Source organism: Pleurodeles waltl, chromosome 6 (assembly GCF_031143425.1).
Source record: "Pleurodeles waltl isolate 20211129_DDA chromosome 6, aPleWal1.hap1.20221129, whole genome shotgun sequence".
NCBI lineage: Eukaryota > Metazoa > Chordata > Amphibia > Caudata > Salamandridae > Pleurodeles > Pleurodeles waltl.
Genome location: NC_090445.1, coordinates 211,686,221 through 211,713,374, shown reverse-complemented (window position 1 = coordinate 211,713,374; position 27,154 = coordinate 211,686,221). Strand labels below are relative to the sequence as shown.

Sequence of the window (27,154 nt, the reverse complement as noted above, 5' to 3'; positions counted from 1 at the left end):
ACACGTCCACGCAGTAGTGTTTGGTAAACGTATGAGGCGTAGACCATGTGGCTGCCTTACATATTTCAGTCATTGGAATGTTTCCTAGAAAGGCCATAGTAGCACCTTTCTTTCTAGTTGAGTGTGCCTTTGGTGTTATAGGCAGTTCTCTTTTTGCTTTGAGATAACCGGTTTGAATGCATTTAACTATCCATCTAGCAATGCCTTGTTTGGATATTGGGTTTCCTGTATGAGGTTTTTGGAAAGCAACGAACAATTGTTTGGTTTTTCAAATTTGTTTTGTTCTGTCAATGTAGTACATTAACGCTCTTTTGATGTCTAATGTATGTAGTGCTCTTTCAGCTACAGAATCTGACTCTGGAAAGAACACTGGTAGTTCCACTGTTTGATTCAAGTGGAACGGTGATATGACTTTTGGTAAGAACTTAGGATTTGTTTGTAAAACTACTTTATGCTTTTGTATTTGAATAAAGGGTTCTTGTATGGTAAATGCTTGTATCTCACTTATTCTTCTTAGAGATGTGATGACAATTAGAAATGCTACTTTCCATGTTAAGTATTGTATCTCACATGAGTGCATGGGTTCAAACGGTGGACCCATGAGCCGTGTTAAGACAATGTTAAGGTTCCACGAAGGAACTGGTGGCGTCCTTGGTGGGATAATTCTTTTCAGACCCTCCATAAAAGCCTTTATGACTGGGATCCTAAATAGTGATGTTGAATGCGTAATTTGCAGATAAGCTGAAATAGCGGTGAGATGAATTTTAATAGATGAAAAAGCTAGCTTTGACTTTTGTAAGTGCAGTAGGTAGCTGACGATGTCTTTAGCAGATGCGTGTAAGGGTTGTATTTGTTTATTATGGCAGTAATAAACAAATCTTTTCCACTTATTTACATAGCAATGTCTTGTGGTTGGTTTCCTAGCTTGTTTTATGAACTCCATACATTCTTGTGTGAGGTCTAGATGTCCGAATTCTAAGACTTCAGGAGCCAAATTGCTAGATTCAGCGATGCTGGATTTGGGTGTCTGATCTGTTGTTTGTGTTGGGTTAACAGATCTGGTCTGATTGGTAGTTTGACATGAGGCACTACTGAGAGGTCTAGTAGTGTTGTATACCAGGGTTGTCTTGCTCAAGTTGGTGCTATTAGTATGAGTTTGAGTTTATTTTGACTCAATTTGTTTACCAGATATGGAAGGAGTGGGAGAGGGGGAAAAGCGTATGCAAATATCCCTGACCAACTCATCCATAACGCATTGCCCTGAGACTTGTCATTTTGCGTTTTCTTTTGTTGCAAATAGGTCTATTTGTGGTGTTACCCATCTTTGGAAGTAGGTGTTTAGTATTTGGGGGTGAATCTCCCATTCGTGGATCTGCTGGTGATCCCGAGAGAGATTGTCTGCTAACTGATTCTGAATCCCTGGAATATACTGTGCTATTAGGCGAATGCGGTTGTGAATCGCCCAATGCCATATTCTTTGTGCCAGGAGACACAACTGTGTTGAGTGTGTTCCTCGTTTGTTCAGATAATACATCGTTGTCATGTTGTCTGTTTTGACAAGAATGTGTTTGTGTCTTATTATAGGTTGAAATGCTTTCAACGCTAGAAACACTGCCAGTAGTTCTAAGTGATTTATGTGAAACTGTCTCTGCTGAGTGTCCCATTGTCCTTGGATGCTGTGTTGGTTGAGGTGTGCTCCCCACCCTATCATGGAGGCATCGGTCGTTATTACGTATTGAGGCACTGGGTCTTGGAAAGACCACCCTTGGTTTAAATGTATATTGTTCCACCATTGAAGCGAGGTGTATGTTTGGCGGTCTATCAACATTAGATCTAGAAGTTGACCCTGTGCCTGTGACCATTGTGATGCTAGGCACTGTTGTAAGGGCCGCATGTGCAATCTTGCGTTTGGGACAATGGCTATGCATGAGGACATCATGCCTAGTAGTTTCATCATCATCTTGACTTGTATCTTTTGTTTTGGATACATGGCCTGTATTACATTGTGAAATGCCTGTACCCTTTGCGGACTTGAAGTGGCAATCCTTTTTGTTGTGTTGATTGTCGCCCCTAAGGATTGCTGTGTTTGACACGGCTGAATGTGTGACTTTGTGTAGTTGAGTGAGAAACCTAGTTTGTGGAGGATTTCTATGACATACTTTGTGTGTTGTGAACACCGTTCTTGCGTGTTGGTTTTGATTAACCAATCGTCTAGGTACGGGAACACATGTATTTGCTGCCTTCTGATATGAGCAGCTACTACTGCCAGGCATTTTGTAAAAACTCTTGGCGCAGTTGTTATCCCGAATGGCAACACTTTGAATTGGTAATGTACCCCTTGGAATACAAACCTTAAGTACTTTCTGTGTGAAGGATGTATCGGTATATGGAAGTATGCATCCTTTAGGTCTAGTGTTGTCATGTAGTCTTATTTGAGCAGTGGGATTACGTCCTGTAATGTCACCATGTGAAAGTGATCTGATTTGATGTAAGTATTTAATGTTCTGAGATCTAATATGGGTCTTATAGTCTTGTCCTTTTTGGGTATGAGAAAGTACAGAGAGTAAACTCCTGTTCTTTTCTGTTGAATTGGTACTAATTCTATTGCTCCTTTTTGTAGCAACGTTTGGACCTCTAGTCCTAGAAGATCCATGTGTTGTTTTGACATATTGTGTGTTTTCGGTGGGATGTTTGGAGGGAATTTGTGAAATTCTATGCAATAACCATGCTGGATAATTGCTAGGACCCAAGTGTCTGTAGTTATTTCCTCCCAATGTTTGTAAAACTTGGTTAGCCTTCCCCCTACAGGTGTTAGGTGTTGGGGATTTGTGACTTGGAAGTCACTGCTTGTTTTGAGGAGTTTTGGGACTTTGGAACTTCCCTTTACTCTTTTGGAATTGTCCCCCTCTATATTGTCCCCGAAAACGTCCCCGCTGATATTGGCTCTGATAAGTGGGCCTTGTTTGTGAGGCTGTGGGTTCTGTAGTTTGTCCTCGAAATCCCCCTCTAAACTGTGTTTTGCAAAATGTGCCTCTGCTCTGTGGGGAGTAGAGTGCGCCCATGGCTTTGGCCGTATCAGTGTCTTGTTTTAGTTTTTCGATAGCAGTGTCCACCTCCGGCCCAAACAACTGCTGTCCGTTAAAAGGCATATTAAGCACAGCTTGTTGTATTTCCGGCTTGAATCCTGACGTACGCAACCATGCGTGTCTCCTTATGGTTACTGCTGTATTTACTGTCCTAGCAGCTGTATCTGCTGCATCCATTGCTGACCGTATCTGATTATTTGAGATACTTTGTCCTTCTTCCACAACTTGTTGTGCCCTCTTCTGGAACTCTTTGGGTAAGTGTTCAATGAAATGTTGCATTTCATCCCAATGATCCCTATCATATCTTGCCAGCAGTGCCTGTGAGTTAGCAATACGCCATTGGTTGGCAGCTTGTGCTGCAACCCTTTTCCCCGCAGCGTCGAACTTGCGACTCTCCTTGTCTGGAGGTGGTGTGTCTCCTGAGGTGTGAGAGTTTGCTCTCTTACGAGCTGCCCCTACTACCACAGAGTCTGGTGTTAATTGCTGCGTGATATATACAGGGTCTGTTGGCGGTGGCTTGTACTTTTTTCTACTCTTGGAGTTATGGCCCTGCCCTTCACAGGCTCCTGAAACACCTGTTTGGAGTGTTTTAGCATTCCGGGTAGCATAGGTAAGCTTTGATATTGGCTATGAGTGGAGGATAGTGTATTAAACAAAAAGTCATCCTCAATAGGTTCTGCGTGCAAGGTGACGTTATGAAATGCAGCTGCTCTTGACACCACCTGTGTATAAGCTGTACTGTCCTCAGGTGGCGACGGCCTCGCTGGGTAACAGTCTGGGCTGTTATCTGACACTGGCGCATCATAAAGATCCCATGCGTCGGGATCATCCTGACTCATTCCAGTATGAGTTGGGGATTGCATCAGTGGTGGAGTGGCTACCGGTGATGTATGCGTTGATGGTGGTGGGTTTGGTGGCGGTGTTGTTTGTTTTGCCACCTTTGCCTGTGGCTGTTTGTCCTTTTCTTGAAAGGCAAGTTTTCTTTTCATCCTAATTGGGGGAAGAGTACTTATCTTCCCTGTGCCCTTTTGGATGTGGAGCCTTCTCGGAGTGTAGTCTGGCTCCATTGACTGTAGTTCTTGTCCGAACTTATGTCCTTGCATTTGGGAGGACAGTCCCTGTTCCTGTGTAGGAACCTGATTTCGTTTCCGAGGCTGGATGTTTCGGAATAGAAACCTTTTCGGTAGCCTTTTTTGGCTCCGACGACACCTTCTTTATTTTCGGCGTCCCGGTCTCTCGGTGCCGAACTTGCTCGGAACCGCTGTCTCGGGCTCGAGTTTGCTGTGTGCCGGTATCTCGACCGGAGTCGGATGACTTCGACACATGCATGCCCTTTTTCGGTGCCGATGGTCGGTCACCTATTTTTCGGGTTAAGCCATGGCCTGCTGGCGGTGGCGTCCCCTGGGCTTTTGTGGTCTTCTCGTGAGTTTTGTGTGTCGTCGTCTTACTCACGGTTTTAGGCGTCTCTTCGGGATCGAGCTCTTCCAAGTCCGAGTCCTGGATGGAGAAGGTTTCTTCTTCCTCCACCAAGCGTGTTTGTCCTGTCGGCGCCGACGCCATTTGCAGTCTTCTTGCTCTTCGGTCTCTTAGTGTCTTCCTCGACCGAAACGCTCGACAGGCTTCACAAGTATCTTCTTTGTGTTCTGGAGACAAACACAAGTTACAGACCAGGTGCTGATCTGTATACGGATACTTGTTGTGGCATTTGGGGCAGAAGCGGAATGGGGTCCGTTCCATCAGCCTTGAAGAGGCACGTGGTCGTCCCGACCAGGCCCAGACGGGGGATCGAAAAAACCCCAAAGGGCCACCGGAGCTCTTCAAAAGTCGGTGTCTATCTGTTGTAACTAACCCGATACCGAACGCAAACAATACCGTCTAATTTTCCGAGATTCTAACTATCTTTCCGAACCGAAACACGGAGCTAAAAGGAACACGTCCGAACCCGATGGCGGAAAAAAAACAATCTAAGATGGAGTCGACGCCCATGCGCAATTGAGCCGAAAGGGGAGGAGTCCCTCGATCTCGTGACTCGAAAAAGACTTCTTCGAAGAAAAACAACTTGTAACACTCTGAGCCCAACACTAGATGGCGGGATGTGCAAAGCATGTGTATCTGCAGCTACACATGCCATCGAACATATATATATATATATATATATATATATACATATAAACATATCTCCAGATAAGCAAAAAGTGGGAGGAAACTTATTAACTAAACCTTTAATGAATCTATTTACAATCGGAGATTTAAACAAAGAAGGTTGGTCCGGAAGACAAAGAAAAGCCGACAGAGCCGCCAAATAACCTTTAACCGTAGCTACCGTACAGCCTTTCTTTGCTAAACTAAGAGCAAACAAAAGAATATCTGAAAGGTGGGCCTTCAAGGGATCTTTTTGATTCTCTCCACACCAAACCACAAATTTTGCCCACCTACCGGCATAAATGGATTTAGTGGAGTGTCGCCTGGACAATAGAATAACATCCACTACATCCAGTGGGAGAGAAAAGGAACTCAGGTTGCCCCGTTCAATCTCCAGGCATGAAGGTGCAGGCTCTGGAGGTGGGGGGTGTAGAACCTGCCCCTGCGACTGCGACAGGAGGTCTGCCCTGAGCGGGAGACGGAGCGGAGGACACAGAGTTGAAGCAGGTCTGTATACCACACCCTTCTCTGCCAGTCCGGAGCCACCAAGATGACTTTGGCCCGGTCTTGACGAACCTTCCTCAGAACCCGAGGAATCAAGGGTATGGGGGGGAAACGCGTAAAGCAACTGGCCACTCCAGGACATCTGAAACGCATCCTCCAACGCTCCTTGCAACGGATACTGGAGGCTGCAGAACAACGGGCAATGCGCGTTCTCTCGAGTGGCAAATAAATCGACCTGAGGCGTACCCCACATCCCGAAGATGTAGAGGACCAGGTCTGGATGGAGACGCCACTCAGGATCTATCGAGAAGTGACGACTGAGACCGTCCGCACGTACATTCAGAACTCCGGCCAAATGATTCGCTATTAAGCAAATCTGATGGTCCTGAGCCCAGGACCAGAGCTGCAGAGCTTCTCTGCAGAGAAGTTACGACCCTACTCCTCCCTGCTTGTTTATATACCACATCGCGGTAGTGTTGTCTGTTAAGATCTGAACTGACCGACCGCGAAGGGAAGGGAGGAAGGCCTTGAGCACCAAACGTACCGCCCGCAACTCCAACAGATTGATATGCAACATCTGTTCCGCTGGAGACCAAGGACCCTTGATCTCCAGGTCCCCTAGATGAGCTCCCCACCCTAGAGTGGAAGCATCCGTTATCACTGTGGCCACCGGAGGTGGTAGTGAAAACGGTTTTCCTTGGGAAAGGTTGCCATCCACTGTCCACCAATGAAGATCCGCTACAGCGTCCTTGGAGATCTTTATTGAATACCTGAGATCTCCTTTGTGCTGGAACCACTGCCTGCGGAGGCACCACTGAAGAGCCCTCATATGCCAGCGAGCGTGAGTGACCAACAGAATGCAAGAAGCAAACAGACCTAGCAGGCTTAAGACCTTGAGGACTGGAACTACCGCTCCATTCTGAAACATTGGAATCAGCGCCTAAATGTCCCGAACCCGCTGAGGCGGGGGGTAGGCCCGAAACAATGTTGTGTCCAATACTGCCCCTATGAACAGGAGGCGTTGAGAGGGCTCCAGGTGAGCTTTGGGCACATTTACAGAAAAACCCAGATCGAACAACTGAGGTCTCATCTTCGAATGACAAAACACAAACTCTGGAGACTTGGCTTTGATCAACCAATCGTCCAGGTAGGGAAAAACCGCTACTTCCCTCCTTCTGAGTTGTGCTGCACCAACCGCCATCACCTTTGTAAAAACCCGAGGTGCTGAAGTAAGTCCGAACGGAAGGACCGCAAACTGGTAGTGTTGCGTCCCGACCACAAACCGTAGATACTTCCTGTGCGACTTGATTATCGAAATATGAAAGTACGCATCCTGCAAGTCGACAGACACCATCCAGTCTTCTTTGTTCAACGCCAATAGTACCTGCGCTAGGGTCAGCATTTTGAATTTCTCCTGCTTGAGGATAAATTCAAAATCCTCAAGTCTAGGATCGGTCTTAGATGACCGTCCACTTTGGGAATCAGGAAATATCTTGAATAACGGCCCTGACCCCTTTCCTGCAACGGCACCAACTCTATTGCGCCCTTTGACAACATGGTCATAACCTCCTGTTGCAACAACAGAAGATGGTCTTCTGAACAAAATGAGGGACGGGGGGAAAGGGAGGAGGGAACTCCTGAAAGGGGAGAGCGTAACCTTTTTCCACAATTCTTAAAACCCACAAGTCCGTTGTAATCGACTCCCACTTCTGTAGAAAAAGACTCAATCTTCCCCCTACAGGAGAAGTATGGATGATAAAGTGGGAAAAACTAGGGCTGCTTCTGCTGTTATCCACCAGAGGAGGAGGAGAAGGATGAAGATGACAGCTGCTGGGCTGGCTGTCTGGCTCTACCCCTACCCCACCCTCTAAAGGCACGATAGGGCGGATTGGCAGGCTGCTGGGCCAAGGACTGCGACCTCCGAAAGGCAGACCTACGAGTGAACCCTTGAAACCTGCGAATAGGTCTAGAAGATGTTGCAGCAGAGGTCTGTAAGCCTAAAGACTTAGCCGTCGCCAGACAGTCCTTACACCGTTCAAGGGCAGAGTCCGCCTCGTCTCCAAACAGCTTTTCCCCATCAAATGGTAGATCCATTAAGGTGGATTGAACATCAGATGAAAAACCAGAGGACCTTAACCAGGCATGCCTCCTAGTAGCCACAGATGTTCCCATGGCCCTGGCTATTGAATCGGAAGTGTCCAGGCCAGATTGTATAATTTGTTGTGCAGCTGCCTTTTTATGCACATCCATAAAAAGGTATCCAAACGACCTTTGCATCTCCTGTGGCAGATCCTTTGCCATTTCCTTAGCGGAGTCCATAAGGGCGTGGACGTACCTGCCCAGCACACAGGTAGAATTAGTAGCCTTAAGCGCCATACTACATGATGAAAAGGTCTTCTTCGAAGACTGCTCCATCCTTTTGGACTCCCTATCAGTTGGGACTCCAGGGAATGTTCCAGGAGCAGACTTCGCGGAGCAAGACGCCTGGACTACTAAGCTTTCCGGAGTTGGATGTTGTGAGAGGAAAACCGGATCTCCTGGTGCGCCCCTATGTCTCCTCGCCACTGCCCTGTTCACTGCAGGAGTCATTACTGGCTTCTTCCACAAGTCCAATATAGGCTCAGTTAAAGCCTCATTGAAAGGCAGAAAAGGGTCAGCACTGGACACAGAAGGATGCAGTACCTCTGTGAGCAGGTTAGTTTTCACCTCCGCCACAGACAAAGGCAAGTCAATCAATCAAGAAATTTGTATAGCGCGCCACTCACCCGGAGGGTCTCAAGGCGCTGGGGGAGGGGGGACCGCTACTGCTCGAACAGCCAGGTCTTGAGTTGCTTCCTGAAGGAGAGGTGGTCTTGGGTCAGACGGAGGTGGATGGGGAGGGAGTTCCAAGTCTTGGCTGCCAGGTAGGAGAAGGATCTTCCTCCCATGGTGGCTTTTCGAATGCGTGGCACGGCGGCGAGGGCGTGGCTGGTCGATCGTAGCTGGCGGGTGGGAGTGTAGAAGGTCAGGCGGTTGTTGAGGTACCTGGGGCCCAGGTCGTGGAGGGCCTTGTGTGCGTGGGTGAGGAGGCGGAACGTGATTCTCTTGCTGACGGGGAGCCAGTGCAAGTCTCTCAGGTGTCCGGAGATGTGGCTGTGTCGGGGGATGTCAAGGATGAGGCGTGCGGAGGCGTTCTGGATGCGTTGGAGTCTTTTCTGTAGTTTGGCCGTGGTTCCGGTGTAGAGGGTGTTACCGTAGTCCAGTCGGCTGGTGACGAGTGCCTGGGTGACCGTCTTCCTGGTTTCAGTGGGGATCCATCAGAAGATCTTTCGGAGCATGCGTAGGATGTTGAAGCATGATGATGAGACGGCGTTGACTTGTCTGGTCATCGAGAGGGAGGAGTCCAGGATGAAGCCCAGGTTGCGTGCGTGGTCCGTTGGTTTGGGTGCGCTGCAGGGGGCCACCAGGAGTCGTCCCAGGCGGAGGGTGATGATCCAAGGATAAGGACTTCCGTCTTGTCTGAGTTCAGTTTCAGGCGGCTGTTCATTATCCACTCGGCTACGTCTTTCATCCCTTCGTGCAGGTTGGTTCTGGCGGTGGCTGGGTCGTTGGTGAGGGAGAGGATCCGCTGGGTGTCGTCGGCGTAGGAGATGATGTTGAGGTTGTGATGGCGTGCGATGGCTGCGAGGGGGCTCATGTAGACGTTGAAGAGGGTGGGGCTGAGTGATGATCCTTGTGGTACACCGCAGATTACTTCGGTGGCCTCGGATCTGAACGGGGGGAGGCGGACTCTCTGGGTTCTTCCGGCGAGGAACGAGATGATCCACTCTAGTGCCTTCTCTTGAATTCCGATGTTGCTGAGGCGCTGCACTAGGGTGCGGTGTCGGACAGTGTTGAACGCTGCAGAGAGGTCCAGGAGGATGAGGGCCGCTGTTTCCCCGTTGTCGAGCAGGGCTCAAATGTAGTCAGTGGCTGCGATGAGGGCGGTCTCGGTGCTGTGGTTGGCTCGGAAGCCGGACTGTGAGTGGTCGAGGGATCCATTAGTCTCGAGGAAGGCGGCAAGCTGTCTGTTGACGGTCTTCTCGATGACTTTGGCAGGAAACGGGAGGAGCGAGATGGGGCGGTAGTTCTTGAGGTCGGTGGGGTCTGCTGATGGTTTCTTCAGGAGGGCGCTGAGTTCGGCATGCTTCCAGCTCTCCGGGTAGGTGGCGGTGTTGAAGGAGCAATTGATGATGTCCCGGAGATGGGGTGCGATGACGGAGTCGGCCTTGTTGAAGACGTGGTGGGGGCATGGGTCGGTTGGTGATCCGGACTGGATGGTGTTCATCGTATGGATGGTGTCTTCGGTGCTGACCGGGGTCCAGGCGCGGAGGGTGGTGTTGGGGGGCGTCGGTTTGGTGGTTGGGTGCGTGGTCTGTGCGCCGAAGCTGTTGTGTATGTCGGCGATCTTGCGGTGAAAGAACGAGGCGAGTGAGTCGCAGAGGTCTTGTGAGGGGGTGATGTCGTCGTTTCCGGCGCTGGGGTTGGAGAGCTCTTTGACGATGCTGAAGAGTTCCTTGCTGTTGTGTGCATTGTTGTCTAGTCGTTCTTTGAATGCTGTCTTCTTGGTGGTGTGGATCAGCTGGTGGTGTTTGCGGGAGGCGTACTTGAGGGCGGTCATGTTGTCTGTAGTCGGGTTTTTTCGCCAGGCTTTTTCGAGGGTGCGGCAGTTCTTCTTGGAGTTCTTGAGGTCGTTGTTGAACCAGGAGGCTTTCTTGCTGTTGGGCCTGATGGGATGGGTTTTCAGAGGTGCGAGGTTGTCAGCGCAGTTGGTGATCCACTGTGTGAGGTTGTTGGCTGCTTGGTTGGTGTCCGCTGAGTTGGCGGGAGGGTTCTGGCTCAGTGATGTGGAGAGCTGGTCGGTGGTGATCTTGTTCTAGCTCATGCGGGGAGCCTGTTGTGGGTGGTGGTGAGTCGTGGTTTTTCTGAAGCTGAAGTGGACGCAGCTGTGGTCTGTCCAGTGGAGTCCGGTGGAGTGGCTGAAGGAGATGTACTTGCTGGAGGAGAAGACTGGGTCAAGCGTGTGTCCGGCGTAGTGGGTGGGGGTGTTCACCAGCTGCTTGAGTCCGAGGTTGGCGAGGTTGTCCAGCAGGGTGGTGGTGGTGTTGTTGTTGTTGTTGTTCTCCAGGTGGAAGTTGAGGTCCCCTAGGAGGATGTAGTCAGCGGAGGGGAGGGCGTGTGGGCTGATGAAGTCTGCGATGTCTTCGCTGAATTGTGTGCGGGGTCCTGGGGGTCTGTAGATGAGGGTGCCTCTGAGTGTGGTCTTGGAGTCGGTGTGAATCTGGAAGTGGAGATGTTCGGCAGCTGTGATTGTGTCGTCGGAGTTGGTCGTGATGCGAATGGTGTTCTTGTGGACAATGGCGATGCCTCCTCCTGTCTGGTTGACGCGGTCCCTCCGGGTGACCTTGTATCCGTTCGGGATGGCGATGGCGATGTCGGGCGCTGAGGAGGTGTTCATCCAGCTTTCTGTGAGGAAGGCGACGTCTGGAGATGTGGTGTCGAGCAGGTTCCAGAGTTCCACGGCGTGTCTGTGGATGGAGCGGGTGTTGAGCAGGATGCACTTCAGGTGGTTGCTGCTGGTGCTAGGTTTGGCGGGCGCGGTGCGGGTCTGGATGCAGGAGAACTTGCAGGATTGGCAGGTGAAGGGTCCGTGGGTGCGTCTTGGGGTGGCACGGCAGCACCCGGGGTTCCAGCCGGTGTTGAGTGCGAGGAGGGTGGCGGCGCTGTAGGTCTTGCGGGTGGGCTGGCCTCTGCGGGGGACAGGGGGTCTGGCGCTGGGCACGGGCCAGGTGCGGACGGGCGCAGACGGGCTTGCATTAGGCGCGCCAGCGGCGCGGCCGCTGCGCGGCCTCCATAAGAGTGGGAGAGGGAGGGAGGAGCAGCTGGGAGGTGGGAGCGGGGCGGCCAATGGGGAGCGAGGGGGGCGGAGCTGGGAGAGGGAGGGAGGAGCAGCTGGGAGCGGGGCGGCCAATGGGGAGCGAGGGGGGCGGAGCTACGGGATGCGGCAGCAGGAAACGGCGGCGGGAAAAAGGGGGAGACGCTGGGCGCAGGGACCCAGAAACAGGACCAGACTGGGCAAAAGAAGGTGAGGATAGCGAAAAAGGCGGCAACAGGACACAGGTAAGGAGCAGCTGTCAGCGGTCACACAGGGGCTGCGTGGCGTTGAGGGGATCGACCTGCCTGGTGAACAGGGTCAGAGGTCGCTCTCTCTACCGCTGCGCGGCCTCCATAAGAGTGGGAGAGGGAGGGAGGAGCAGCTGGGAGGTGGGAGCGGGGCGGCCAATGGGGAGCGAGGGGGGCAGAGCTACGGGACGCGGCCGCGGGAAACGGCGGCGGGAAACAGGGGGAGACGCTGGGCGCAGGGACCCAGAAACAGGACCAGACTGGGCAAAAGAAGGTGAGGATAGCGAAAAAGGCTGCAACAGGACACAGGTAAGGAGCAGCGGTCAGCGGTCACACAGGGGCTGCGTGGCGTTGAGGGGAGCGACCTGCCTGGTGAACAGGGTCAGAGGTCGCTCTCTCTACCACTGCGCGGCCTCCATAAGAGAGGGAGGGAGGAGCAGCTGGGAGGTGGGAGCGGGGCGGCCAATGGGGAGCGAGGGTGGCGGAGCTACGGGACGCGGCCGCGGGAAACGGCGGCGGGAAACAGGGGGAGACGCTGGGCGCAGGGACCCAGAAACAGGACCAGACTGGGCAAAAGAAGGTGAGGATAGCGAAAAAGGCGGCAACAGGACACAGGTAAGGAGCAGCTGTCAGCGGTCACACAGGGGCTGCGTGGCGTTGAGGGGAGCGACCTGCCTGGTGAACCGGGTCAGAGGTCGCTCTGTAAAGTCCATAAACTCTGCCGCCTTCCTTACCACTGTATGGAAGGAAGCGGCCTCTTCTGTAAACTCCCCCGGAGACGCAATGTCCCACTCCGGGGAAATATCCAGACCACTTGCAGTGGCCAAACCCTGGAACTGATCCGAAGGCTCAATCTCACCTTCCTCCAGCTGTCTATATTCCTCCTCCTCCAAAAGTCTTAATGCCTCCCTACGAGACCGAAGATGTGTCTCTAGGGCCGGCGTCAATAAAGAATCTATCGACGCCGACGACTTCGAACCTCGGAAAGGCCCAGGAAGAGATGGATGACTCCTAGTCTCACCTGGCGCCGGCACGGAGTCCAACGATGACCTCCGCGGAGTCGGTTGGCAGGAAGGCGATGGAGCCGGTCTGGAAGGAGACATCATCGACGTTGGATGGCGCGGTGATGGAGTCGACTGACGCGATGGTGGATCCACCGTCACAAGTGGTGAACTCCCACTAGGGGATACCCTCGGCGCCGATCCGACAGTCTCCGCAGGACAAAAGGGCATGAATGGAGCCGCCTTGTACGGCGCCGGAGAGCCCAAATCAAAAGCCAATGGCCCCGTGGGACCCGCCGGTGCACCAGCAGGGGCCATAGATTGAAACATGGCATACATAGCATTAAAAAATGCAGCTGGATCCGTCCCTGGAGCCGGGAAAGCCGGGTATTGCTGAGCAGAGGTCTGCTGTACATCAGGCTCCCTCGACGCCGGCGAAAATTGAGGGCTATGATGAGCAACCTCAAAGGCAGATGGCGCCGGCGACAACTCCTGACTCCTGGGCTGAGGCGTCACAGTAGGGCTCATCTCCCATGTCTTCTGGCGTCGAGACGACCGAGACCTCGACCTCGGCCGGCTCCACTCCGACCAGCGCCGAGAATCATGATGACGCCGCTTCTTATGCTTCTTGGGTGAAGCATGGGAGGAATCCCTTTTATGGCCCTTCTTCTTCGCTTTTGCCAGGAAAAGCTTCGCCTCACGCTTTTTTAGAGCTTTAGGATTCATGCTCTGGCACGAAGAGCATCCTTCAACATCATGCTCTGAACTAAGGCACCAAATACAATCTGAATGAGGGTCGGTCACTGACATCCGACCCCCGCATTCTCTATACGACTTGAAACCGGACTTTTTTGGAGGCGACATTGTAACCACCAAAAAACGCTATCAACGAGCCAGGAAGAAAAACCGTTGGCGTCGAAGGCACGGAAAAAAGGAAAACTGACGTCAGTACGCCGACGAGGACCTCTTATTGGCACGTTGACGTCAGACGGAGTCACGTGGAGCAGTGCCATTATGACGTCCTCATCGACGTGGACAGCTAGGAAGAAGACTTTCCGTCGGTTGCTGGTGCAAGGACGAATTCATAAGGTGAGGAATCCACAGGTAGTTGTATCCATCAGAAAATGAAGAATACCAATTCTGGACTTACCACCAGTTATGTGGTCCGAAATGGCTGCCCAAGGATTTTCCCTTACCCTAAATTGGGATCTTCGTGCCTGCAATGGCAGAATGCCTTTAGAAACGGACAGGCGCCTGACCTACAACCGTCCTGGTTTTTCCAGTTGTGTAAACTATATCTTAGCCGAGCTAGGGCTAAGGCCAGCAATAGCGAATATGGTCATAGTTGACCACAATGATAGCGATCACAACACCCTTGCCCTAACCTTGACAGGTTTACTTGCGAAAATAGGAAAGCTAAAGGCACAAAAGAAACCAGAGATTCTATCCAAGTTAAAACAACGGTGGTGCTTGAAACAGAGCTTACAACTGGCCACTACCATTGAAAGAATGGCAGAGGCCACAGATCGCTATGATTTATACTTCAATACTATCAGAAAACGTGCGCCAAGTTGTTAAAAAGGTTCCAAAGAAAAATAAAAACCGCTTAGCTCCCTGGTATAACAAGGACTGTAGTGAAGCAAAAGGCAACCTGGTAACAGCAAACAAATCAAACTCTGAAGTGTCTAAAAGCTATATGGAACATACATAAAGCGACCCTGGCAAAGCAAATAAGAAGCTGGAAACAAAAATTCTGGGAGGATTTTTTGGCAGCCACAAAAATAAAGTCAATAAAGATTTTTGGGAATTAGTAGCTATGGGATATTCTAAAGCTGCAAACATCGAATATTTCATTCAGCCACAGGGGTGGGTGAACCACTTTAGCTCTTTGTATAGTCAGGATTTTACCACAATCATGGCTGACTCTGTAGACATTTACCTACAGGTAAAGCTTAAAGATTCCACTCCCTTGGTTATCTCCATCAATGATACTCTTAAGGCCATCAAAAGTATTATTCCAGGGAAACCTCCCATTAGAGATAAAGTACCGGAAGATCTCTATTTGGCACACCCAGATGTCTGGACCCACTATATTAACTGTATCTCCCAATTCAATCCTCCAGGGAGCCAAGCTGCTTAATACACAGGCTGCAGCAGAAACCATCCCTTTATATAAGAAGGGTCCCAAGTTATTGTTCAAATAATTACTGGCCCATCAGAATCCTTGATAGCCCGCAGGTGTTCTGCAAGCTGGTATCAACCAACTCCAAAACTGGATAGGGAGCGACAACATATTATCAGCATTCCTGGAAGGGTTCAGGAGAGGCATGAGCACCACTGATCATGTCTTCAAGTTTCGTACCATCTAACAGAGGACAGTCTTGATCGACAAGGGCCACTTGTACATGGCCTTTGTTGATCTACGCTCAGTCTTTGACCAACTCCCTAGAGCGACATTTTGGACTGTGCTGGGTGAAATGGGGCACCCAGCTCATCTGCTGTCCATAATAGTTGAGCTTCATTTGCACAACTATGCACAAGTTAGATGGGGTAAACGATGGCCAAATTCCGGGGCACTAAATGTTCAGCTGTGCATCAAGCAGGGGTGCGTCTTGGCCCCCACCTTTTTTCTCCTCCATATCAAAGGGGTAGTAGACTTCTTAAGCAGGAATGTTTGTGGCACACCCAAAGTAGGAGGGAAGATGACCCTAGCCCTCCTGTTTGCTGATGAAACTCTTCTGCTATCTAAAATTCCACCTTCATTCTGCCATGAAAGGGGAATGGAGCTCAGAGTAAAGAAAAAAAAATCATGAGCTTTAACGCTGCAAAAAGCCCCAAAAACTGGCTAAAAGCAGGGAAAGCAGACATTGAGCAAGTCCTACATTTTGATTATCTGGAACTAAGACTATCCCAGAACTTGTCTTGGTTACTCAAGATCCAGAAAAGTCAAATGAGCCTCGTACACTATTCTGCCAGCACAATGAAAATATATTAAAGTACGACCTCAAGAGCATTATCCCCTGCCCTTGAGGTTCATAACATCAAGGAAGCACTTTATGGAGCAGAAATGTGAGGGTATGATAACTGCAATCTACCATCAGTGACTGAGAATAGATTTGTTTAGATCACTCTGCCGCAGACTGCCCCATGATTCCTATATGTCTAGAGTTGGCAAACAGACAAATTAAAATGAAGATATGTAACTAACCTTTGTTCTACTGGTAGCGCCTATGGACCACAAATGAACTGTATTGCCTATAGAGAGTACATTAAGGACCTCCCTCCTAAAGTTTCATGGTAGTTCTAAGGTCTAGTGTCTATGTTTTATAAAGTCAAACTAAGTTTTGAAAGACTTTGGTTTCACCCAGAGAAACAGCTGTCAACTTCGAGGGCAGTTTTTAAGGAGACCTATTGGCACTCTGTACCTAAGAAAATCACGATAAATTGCAAGAGGCAGTCTGATTGAATACATTCTGAATTTTTTATCTGACTCACCCCTCACATATGAGGCATTTATGTACTTTTTTTTCCCTTCCACCACGCCAAAACACTATTTTTGTGGATGTGGCAGACATTTACCCCGCCTGCTGCTTTTTTGTGGGGAGTACACTGCACAGAGGAAGAAATGGATAGTGCCTTTTTGCAGACACATTGTTACAAGATGCTATATTGAGGATTTTAGGGTCCTAAACAGTAATATGGACACATTTGTAGTTATTTGCATATCAAGGTACCAGCTGTCTATATGGCTCACAAGAGGAAATTCTGAGGTGAAAATCCAAAAGTGTTGCTGATCCTGCAGTTTCAATATACCTCCTTTGGAGAGAACCGGGCTTATATTTGTACAGTAAATATTGAACTGTTTTGTAACGATGTATGTTTTTAGGGGAAAAACATTTCCACAATAAACTGATTTGGCTTGGTAAGCACACCCCATGGTTGTGATCTTTTCCCTTCCACAAGAAGGGCATTCCATGCACAAGGAAGGCATTCTCACTAAAACCCTACAGAGAAGGAAAGAAAGCAGTTCACTCGCCTGCCAGATGTGAAAGGTGTAGAGTCAAAGACAAAAAGATAGATTGCCGTCAATAATTCATTAACAAACATCTGTGACCATACCCAAAGTATCACAGGATCCCACTCAATCAACAAGAAAATAAAAACTGACTCGGGTGATTTCCAGAATAAGGCATCATGTGTAGTGGAGCTACTGGAGCCTTAAAGGTTAAGGATACCTTAATTCTTCATAATTTCTGTTGATATATGGACATGGACAGTCAGATAGCTAGATATGAGGTGTTCTGGAGATCCCGCACACAGCGTGAAGTTATTCTAGCATTTATGACTACAATGAAGATGCAACGATGCAAAACAGCCAGACAGTAGGCTCAGAAGGGAACTGCCAATGTTTGGAAGATTTTGGGGGCAAAAAAAGGTGGGGGAGGGTCACGGAACAATCTCTGATCAGAACTGAACAAAGTAGTAGAGCACAAAATCAAACTCATTCAGATTGGGGAAGTGGAAAACTTAGAAAAGTCCTGGGTGGTAAAGTTACTCCTGAAAATTAAGACTACGGACTCACTAGTAACAGGAAGTTAGAAAGACTGCAAGCATAAAATCAAGAAAGTGTTACACACTCTAAATTCTGCATTCGAAATAGAAGTAAAAAAGACTAGTTGGGTCTGTTAGCTCTTACAGGGCATCATCTTCTATGAATTCATGAAACAAAGAATCATCAATTGCACCCTGCTCCCAACCTTTGCCATTAACCCCACCCACTCTGTTTCCTTATCCTTTTAGATCATCAGCCTCTACAGAATATGTATTGAGACAGAGCAGATATGCTCCGTCAACATGTTATCAAGCCCAATGACCACTGTTTTCAAAGGCCCTCATCACTCTTCAGCGTTTATGAGTTTGGTGATTGAGGCCCAAATTGAAGAAGCTAATATAAGGCACAATCTCTGACTAAATGTGTTTTGTTTGTACCCCTTGATACATTTTGCTGCTAGATTCTCCGATCACCTTTCATTATTTGTTTAGTGTGTATTTTGGCCTCCTTAGCTGAGGCTTCATAGGCTGTTGGTTATGCAAGCTTTTGTTCTACTCTAGTTCTTTCCCTTCCTAGCTTCTAGTACTAATTTAATGCCACAGAGTTCGCCATGGGAGGGTAAGAGTTGGTTTTGGAACCATCAGTGTGTCTGTACAAGTACGAAGATGTGATATATGCTGCCTTACTGAGATGTGGTGAGCTTGCCAGTCTTTTCAGGACCTGGGTAGTAGTCTGTGATGATGCAAGGCATTCAGTTGAGTACCTGTGTATTAAACGTGGTCCCATCTGAGCTAAGGATGTTTCCAAGACAGCCCACAATACCTATCAATTTCTGTCACATTTTCTGCAATTCCTTAGGCTATTCTGTATGGGCAAGTCCTCAGTCGTTATGGCAGCAATCAGTACATTACGTTCCAAAATTAGTGATAAGCACTAAATATTTGTGTTTAGGACTTCTTTGATAGGATGGATGAATATGGGGTTGTATGATGTGCTGTAGTGTAATGAGAATCAATGAGTAACTGAGTGGTAGTAGAATGTGTGGGACTGTATGGTGTGCGGTTACTGGTGTAGTGTAATAGGGTGTGGAATGTTTCAATAACGCGCACAATGTACTCTGCATCTTGGCTCTTGCGATGTTACAATATACAGTGTGGTAAACTGCAGTGGGGTGCTTCTGTGAAATGTTTGATGTGGTATATTGAGCTTCATTTCACCAATTGTGTTCCTTTGTTCAACACATGGCTCGAATAGTATCATACAGAAGTGTATTTCTCTCTCCACCATGCAGTGTATTCAGATTGATTTCACATCGCTTAAGATGCAATGTAAAATCAATCACTATATAGCTATCAGTCACCAGCAGTGCTCACCGTTTTGCCCAACGTACCTGCTGCAACAGTAGCACACAGCCCGCCTTCAGGTCACTTTCACGTTCCTCAAGCAACAGGTGATGAAGAGTCCCTTGCATTTCCCCTGGATAGAGATGACACAGGATCAGTGTTCGCACACAATCACAGTGATGTATTTTGTCACACAAGGCCACTGAACTCAACTTTTTCCTTCTCAAATCAAAATGTTATGGTTAGTATTCGAAAGGTGTTGAAGACAAATCGATGGATTAACAATACTGACAAGGCAGTAACTGACGAGTCTCACATTTAAAGTCGAGAAATTCAAAACCAAAAGGGAAACAGGGGTGAGACACGCGTGGCCAGGAGCAGTGGAATAAAGTCAAAGGAATCCAGAAAAAAGGCGGTGTTAAAAGTCAAGAGTGGATGCAGCAGGGGGAACCGGAATCAGCATTACAGAGAGGGAGATATGGAGAAGTTTCAGCGATAAGAATAATGCTATGTTTACAGGATAAAGTGGTGAAGGGATCAGGCCACACCTATATAAGAAACAAACTGCATGAAATGAGTGATGTCTAAGATATGCAGTTGTAGGTTCTTTAGCTCCTCTTATCCAATACATGAAGACTATGCATGGCGGTGTACCTTTTAGGCTTAAGAAAGACATGGAATTTTATGATTCCTGGCAGAGTGGTGAATGACAACACTATTTATGGACTTCTACCGCAGTAAGGCTAAACCCAATTGCGGAAGTGAGCACGGCCAATTTACAAACTGTCATTGGGTATCCCAGGTTGTACGTATATGGTTTATTGTGGCATATGCTAGGTGAAAATATAGGCTCTAGATCTAAGCATATTTAAAGATTGCCAATGATAGAAATATGTGTAACTGTCACATACCCTTAATTTGCAGAGATGTAGGTTGTTCATGGTCAGAACTTGTCCCAGGTCTTCACATGAAAAGGATTTGCCAGAATATCACACTGACAAGCATATGCTAGGTGTCTTTAGAGCAGGGGCCTCCAGCATTTACTATAGTGAGAACTACTTTAAGATCATTGAAAACTTTCCTGAATCACTGCCCTACATAAGGATTCTGAAAGGGTACCCAACCTAAACACTGGCTTCAGTGCCCCCAGTTGTGCTCCAGGAAGAATTACAGTATTGTTGCAATAGCTGTATCACAAAAGGGGAGACAAGAGCACAAAAAGAAAGGAAGAAAAGGAAAGGAGCGGATAAAAGAAAGTGAAAAAGGAATGGAAATAGGAATTAAAAAACGTAGAAAAAAGAATAGTTGAAAAACAGAAATAAATAAAAAGTACAGCAAAAAGAAGGCAGAAAGAAAAGTAAAAAATAATGAAAAAGGAATTAAAGGTCAGGGAGAAAGAAAGTATGAAAGAAGTAAAACGAAAGAAAAGCAGAAAAAGTGAAAAGAAAAAAGTTTTAAAAAGAAAACAAATTTAGTGAATGAAAGGTCTGGAAGAAAAGAAAACCAGGTATAATAAGTAAAGAAACAAGGAATGAGCAAGAAAAGAAAAAAGTGAAAAAATAGAAACATTGAAACAGGGAATAAAGAGAAATGTAGAAGAAATGTAGAAGAAGAAAGGAGAAAAATGAAAAAAGGTAGAGAAAAACAATAACAAGAAAGAATGAAAGGAATAAAAATAAACAAAAAGAAGAAAGGCAATGCAGAAGGGAAGGAGTAAAGAAAGACATAGGAAGGAAGACATAATGAGAAAGGAAACAAAGTAATAAAGAGGGAAGAACATGTGAATCAAAAAGGAAAGAAGTCTAGAAAGAAAAGAAGAATAAAGATCCAAGAAAGTGGCAGAGAAAAAAGGTGAAAATACAGAAGTGTAAAAGGGAAGGAGGAATAAAGGACATTTTCAGAAGGGGGTTCTCTGCACTGTGAGTTTCCCAGGCCTCACAGAATGGAGTGCACATTGTTTCAAAGGTGTGCCTTTGCAAAAGGGCAGCTTCATATTTTCAAACCAGCTAACAGGTAAAGAAGTGCAAGATATTGAGAGGGAGGCAGCGCTACTGGAAGAGACTGCTTTAGATATGTACGAGCTTGGTAAGTGTTTTGTTTATCCCCAAGCAAATAGAAGTTCCATAGGTCTGCTTATATATTGTTATTAATTAATAAAGCCCATACATTAGAATCAAAACCATGTTGGGTGGATGCGGGCTGGACAAACTAAAAACTGTGCAGGTTAGATATCTAAGTTAACCAGTACATGCATGATATGTCTGCATACACACTTAAGAAAGGAACATTATTTAATAAAGGCAATCCTTTGGAACATCCGGGACTACAACAAAGAACGTGAAATTAAACTTTGTTTTCTACAAACATGAGGATGTGTATAGGGAAGGATTATCAAATAAACCACTGCGGACCCCCTCAAGCATTGACGACACACAATCAGCCTATCACACTCCAAAATGAATGATTAACTCTGCAATTCTTGTGGTCATACCGTGTTTGGCAGTATGGATGTGGCAGTTAGTGGTCACTGTGCAGTAGCCTACATGGGTACTGTAGTTCACCAGTGATGCCTCATGGCCACAATGCTACTGCAAACCCATTGATGAACAAGTTACTTACCTTCGATAACACCTCATCTGATAGAGACTATCTAGGTGCAGATTCCATGCTTTAGAATTAGCCCAACAGTGATTAACATCTGCCCGCAGGGTCACAAAGCCCCAGGCTTTGTCACCTAAGCCGCCGTACCCAATGATCTTTCCAGCCCAGTTGGTTCTTCCCACTAGAGCTTCCTTTCTGACGAAAGTTGTCACTCCCTTTCATGCAGGCCAGTCAATTACCCTGCCTACCTTTTATGGTCCACCACATCCCTCTAAGAAAGAGGAGCCATTCCAATGATTGGACCCAAAAAGGGCTTTGTTGTTATATCTTGACCGCACAAAACAGTTTAGAAATAAGGTGGACGACCAACTCTTCGGGAACATGTGGGAGCTAAGAAGGGGACGGCTGTGCAGAAACTAACCATCTCCCAATAGGTTGTGCTCTGCATTAAAATCTGCTACATACTGGGGGTTTACGTGCTTATTCCACCAGAGCTAAGGCTGAAACCACTGCTTAAGCACGTGGAACTCCAGTCCTGGACATCTTCCAGGAAGCAACGTGGGCTTCTCTGGACATGTTCACCAAGCATATTGCCTGTACGTCAGGTATGTCGGGGGTGGGGTCGCACTTTGTGTTTCCAGTCCTGCAGGACTTTCTGGTGTGAATTCCTTCTGCAGACCCTCCTCAGGGGAGGTACTGCTTGGGTATCCATTTTAAATTAGAACATTGGAATGTTGAGCACCCCATTGAAGATAATGGAGCAGGTCCAAGTCTGCCTAGGGGGATTTCAACCCCCTCGGGCTTAAGGCCTTTATTTTACAAATGAGAACATTGTGCCCTCTAGGGGCAGAATGTTCCAATAGCCTTATAGCCCGTTATAGATGGGATGTACCAGCCATTAAAGGTCCACTCCCTTGTTAAAGGCCTCACCTTCAGGTCAGGCATTTAATGCTGGAGCGGGCCTTTAACGGCCAGAACAGCCCGCTAAGGCATGCTTTAAGGCTATAGTAAGGAATTTGCGGCTAGAAATACTTATCAGATGAACAAGTAACTTACCTTCAGTAACCCTTTTTGACGTGGTCAATCCCCCTTTTGCCTGGTATCTGATGCAATTTTGACTGTAAATGCACTGGGCCCCTGCTAACCATGTCCCCGGTGCCAGATCTCTTTCCCTGAAACTGCCATTGTTTCTTAATTGGCCATACCTTTGCCCTCACGTAGGTCCCTAGTAAATGGTACCCCTGGTACCTAGGGTACGGGTACCAAAGAGGGTCCCAAGGGCTGCAGCATGTAATGTGCCACCCTCAGGGATCCCTCACCTAGCTCATGCAGACTGCCATTGCCGGTTGCGTGTCTTGGTGCAGTTAAAAGTGGAAACACAGCATGGTACACAGAGTGTGTGCGATATATCCTAACACTGCATGCAATTTATGTAAGTTACCTCTACAGTAGGCCTTACAGTCCTAAGGCAAAGTGCATTATACTACTATGTCTCTATCGATATTCAGACATTGAGTGAACAGGGAAGCCATTTTAAATACATGTGCTGGACACTGGTCAGTACGAGTTCCTAGCTACAGGATGGCTTTATTAAAAATAGGGATGTTTGGTAGCAAACATCTTGTATTGATATACCCTCACTGATGCCAGTGATGGATTTATTAATACGTGCACCCACATGGAACTTTAGAGGTGTCCCCTGAAAAAAACCTACCAATATCCGTATGCTGGATATCTAACTCACCTGCCACTACCAGACACTGTAAAGAAATGGCTCCCTGTTGAAGTTACCCCCCACTTTTTGCCTGATACTGATGCTGACTTGACTGAGAAGTGTGCTGGGACCCTGCTAACCAGGCCCCAGCACCAGTGTTCTTTCACCTAAAATGTACCATTGTTTCCACAATTGGCACAACCCTGGCACCTAGGTAAGTCCCTTGTAACTGGTACCCCTGGTACCAAGGGCCCTGATGCCAGGGAAGGTCTCTAAGGGCTGCAGCATGTCTTATGCCACCCTAGGGACCCCTCACTCAGCACAGACACACTGCTTGCCAGCTTGTGTGTGCTGATGGGGAGAAAATGACTAAGTCGACATGGCACTCCCCTCAGGGTGCCATGCCAACCTCCCACTGCCTGTGGCATAGGTAAGTCACCCCTCTAGTAGGCCTTACAGCCCTAAGGCAGGGTGCACTATACCACAGGTGAGGACATATGTGCATGAGCACTATGCCCCTACAGTGTCTAAGCAAAACCTTAGACATTGTAAGTGCAGGGTAGCCATAAGAGTATATGGGCTGGGAGTCTGTCAAAAACGAACTCCACAGCTCCATAATGGCTACACTGAATACTGGGAAGTTTAGTATCAAACTTCTCAGAATAATAAACCTACACTGATGCCAGTGTTGGATTTATTAAAAAATGCACACAGAGGGCATCTTAGAGATACCCCCTGTATTTTACCCAATTGTTCAGTGCAGGACTGACTGGTCTGGGCCAGCCTGCTGCTGAGAGACGAGTGTCTGACCTCATGCGGTGAGAGCCTTTGTGCTCTCTGAGGACAGAAACAAAGCCTGCTCTGGGTGGAGGTGCTTCACACCTCCCCCCTGCAGGAACTGTAACACCTAGCAGTGAGCTTCAAAGGCTCAAGCTTCGTGTTACAATGCCCCAGGGCACTCCAGCTAGTGGAGATGCCCGCCCCCTGGACCCAGCCCCCACTTTTGGCGGCAAGTCCAGGAGAGATAATGAGAAAAACAAGGAGGAGTCACTGGCCAGTCAGGACAGCCCCTAAGGTGTCCTGAGCTGAGGTGACTCTGACTTTTAGAAATCCTCCATGTTGTAGAAGGAGGATTCCCCCAATAGGGATAGGAATGTGACCCCCTCCCTTTGGGAGGAGGCACAAAGAGGGTGTACCCACTCTCAGGGCTAGTAGCCATTGGCTACTAACCCCCCAGACCTAAACACGCCCTTAAATTTAGTATTTAAGGGCTCTCCCTGAACCTAGAAACTAGATTCCTGCAACAACAAGAAGAAGGACTGCCTAGCTGAAAACCCCTGCAGAGGAAGACCAGAAGACAACAACTGCCTTGGCTCCAGAAACTCACCGGCCTGTCTCCTGCCTTCCAAAGAACTCTGCTCCAGCGACGCCTTCCAAAGGGACCAGCGACCTCTGCATCCTCTGAGGACTGCCCTGCTTCGACGACGACAAGAAACTCCCGAGGACAGCGGACCTGCTCCAAAAAGACTGCAACTTTGTTTCAAGAAGCAGCTTTAAAGAACCCTGCAACTCCCCGCAAGAAGCGTGAGACTTGCAACACTGCACCCGGCGACCCCGACTCGGCTGGTGGAGAACCAACACCTCAGGGAGGACCCCCGGACTACTCTACGACTGTGAGTACCAAAACCTGTCCCCCCTGAGCCCCCACAGCGCCGCCTGCAGAGGGAATCCCGAGGCTTCCCCTGACCGCGACTCTCTGAAACCTAAGTCCCGACGCCTGGAAAAGACCCTGCACCCGCAGCCCCCAGGACCTGAAGGACCGGACTTTCACTGCAGAAGTGACCCCCAGGAGTCCCTCTCCCTTGCCCAAGTGGAGGTTTCCCCGAGGAAGCCCCCCCTTGCCTGCCTGCAGCGCTGAAGAGATCCCTTGATCTCTCATAGACTAACATTGAAAACCCGACGCTTGTTTCTACACTGCACCCGGCCGCCCCCGCGCTGCTGAGGGTGAAATTTCTGTGTGGGCTTGTGTCCCCCCCGGCGCCCTACAAAACCCCCCTGGTCTGCCCTCCGAAGACGCGGGTACTTACCTGCAAGCAGACCGGAACCGGGGCACCCCCTTCTCTCCATTCTAACCTATGCGTTTTGGGCACCACTTTGAACTCTGCACCTGACCGGCCCTGAGCTGCTGGTGTGGTAACTTTGGGGTTGCTCTGAACCCCCAACGGTGGGCTACCTTGGACCAAGAACTGAACCCTGTAAGTGTCTTACTTACCTGGTAAAACTAACAAAAACTTACCTCCCCCAGGAACTGTGAAAATTGCACTGTGTCCACTTTTAAAGTAGCTATTTGTCAATAACTTGAAAAGTATACATGCAATTGAAATGATTCAAAGTTCCTAATGTACTTACCTGCAATACCTTTCAAACAAGATATTACATGTTAAATTTGAACCTGTGGTTCTTAAAATAAACTAAGAAAAGATATTTTTCTATAAAAAACCTATTGGCTGGATTTGTCTCTGAGTGTGTGTACCTCATTTATTGTCTATGTGTATGTACAACAAATGCTTAACACTACTCCTTGGATAAGCCTACTGCTCGACCACACTACCACAAAATAGAGCATTAGTATTATCTATTTTTACCACTATTTTACCTCTAAGGGGAACCCTTGGACTCTGTGCATGCTATTCCTTACTTTGAAATAGCACATACAGAGCCAACTTCCTACAGACACATTTCTGATCCCCAGGGTGAGAGCCTTTGCTCTAGGGCAGACAGAAATAAAGTCTGCTCTGGCAGGGGAGTTAGCCCACCCCTCCCAAAAGGATGGCCAGTGAATCTGTATTCCAAGGCAGGGGGCTTCAAAGAAGCCCACTGCCCTTGACATGTAGATCTGGCTACCCCCAAAGGACAGGATGCCAACTCCCCTGCCCCAGGGCCCATTTGGCATCTGGACAGGCAGGAAAATTAGTAGTCAGGGAGGCGTGGCCTTCTCTCAGGTCAGACCCACCCCCAAGGTGAGCTGCCTGATGTGGACACAATTTTTGAAAGTCTGCCATCTTGGTGATGGCAGAACTAGGAGCTCTGGGACAGGGCTATGCACTCTTCCCACAGGAAGTGATGATATATGGAGTGTAATGACCCCAGGAGTAAGAAGCCCATTGGCTACTACCCTACGCTCCCAGAAACGCCCCTAAATTCAGTATTTGGGGGAGCCCCTGGCACCAGGAAATCAGATCCTGCTGACCTGAAGAAGGGCACTGCAGAGATGCAAAAGACAAGAACTGAAGACCAGTGACTGACTCAGCGCCAACCCTGCCAGCCTGCCTGCTAACTTCAACAATTGCAAGAAAAACGCCTCCCCAGCTAGCTACTGCAACTTCCAAAAGCCTGGGAAGACTGCCAGACTTGACCCCAGCACAAGAAACTCCCATGGAGCATCAGAGTGGATTCCCAACACTGAAGAGGACTCCGGGCTACCAAAACCAGACTCCAGATAGCACCACTGCACACGTGCCCCCTAGCCCGAGTTGAAGTAGGCCAACGTTGCCAGTGTGGTCCCTAGCCTCTCCAGAGACAAACTCCATTGTGAATTTCCTCACTGTGGCCTTTACACGGACGCCTGCATCCTCTTTTTTCAGGCCCCCCTCAACCACAACTACTTCCGGTGAAGGTAACCTGACCATCCACTGCACTTCTGCACCCGTATGACCTGGACCAAGGAGACTAGGACCACTGGTGTGTCTGCGTTTCTCAGGCTTGTTGGACTTGAGCCCACTTGGTGGGTCATCTGGACTGGTCCTCCAGCCCAAGTCTGCAGCCTGTTTCTATGGGCCCCTCTACACATCAACGGCCACCAGTGATGGACACCCGACGGTTCAAGAACCCTCTGAGCCCAGACGTACCACACTGAGAAGAGGACCACTGGTGTCCCTATGTCCCGGAGCATTGTAAAATGTGAGCCCACTTGGTGGCTCACCCTGACTGAACTCCCAGTCCTAACCTGCAGCCTCTTTTCAACTAGACCGATCCCCATTGACTAACATAGGGCACATGACGCCGTACTA

At 48.5% G+C, this 27,154-nt stretch overlaps 1 protein-coding gene across 3 annotated transcripts in view; it reads right to left on the bottom strand.

Annotated features, from left to right (window-relative positions):
• HROB (homologous recombination factor with OB-fold) overlaps positions 1-27,154 on the bottom strand; it is a 168,096-nt gene that overhangs the window by 99,918 nt on the left and 41,024 nt on the right. For all 3 annotated transcript variants that reach the window (XM_069237861.1, XM_069237860.1, XM_069237862.1), the window contains exon 7: positions 18,817-18,902. In XM_069237861.1, coding sequence (XP_069093962.1) covers positions 18,817-18,902 — 86 coding nt within the window. The remainder of the gene's footprint in view (positions 1-18,816; positions 18,903-27,154) is intronic.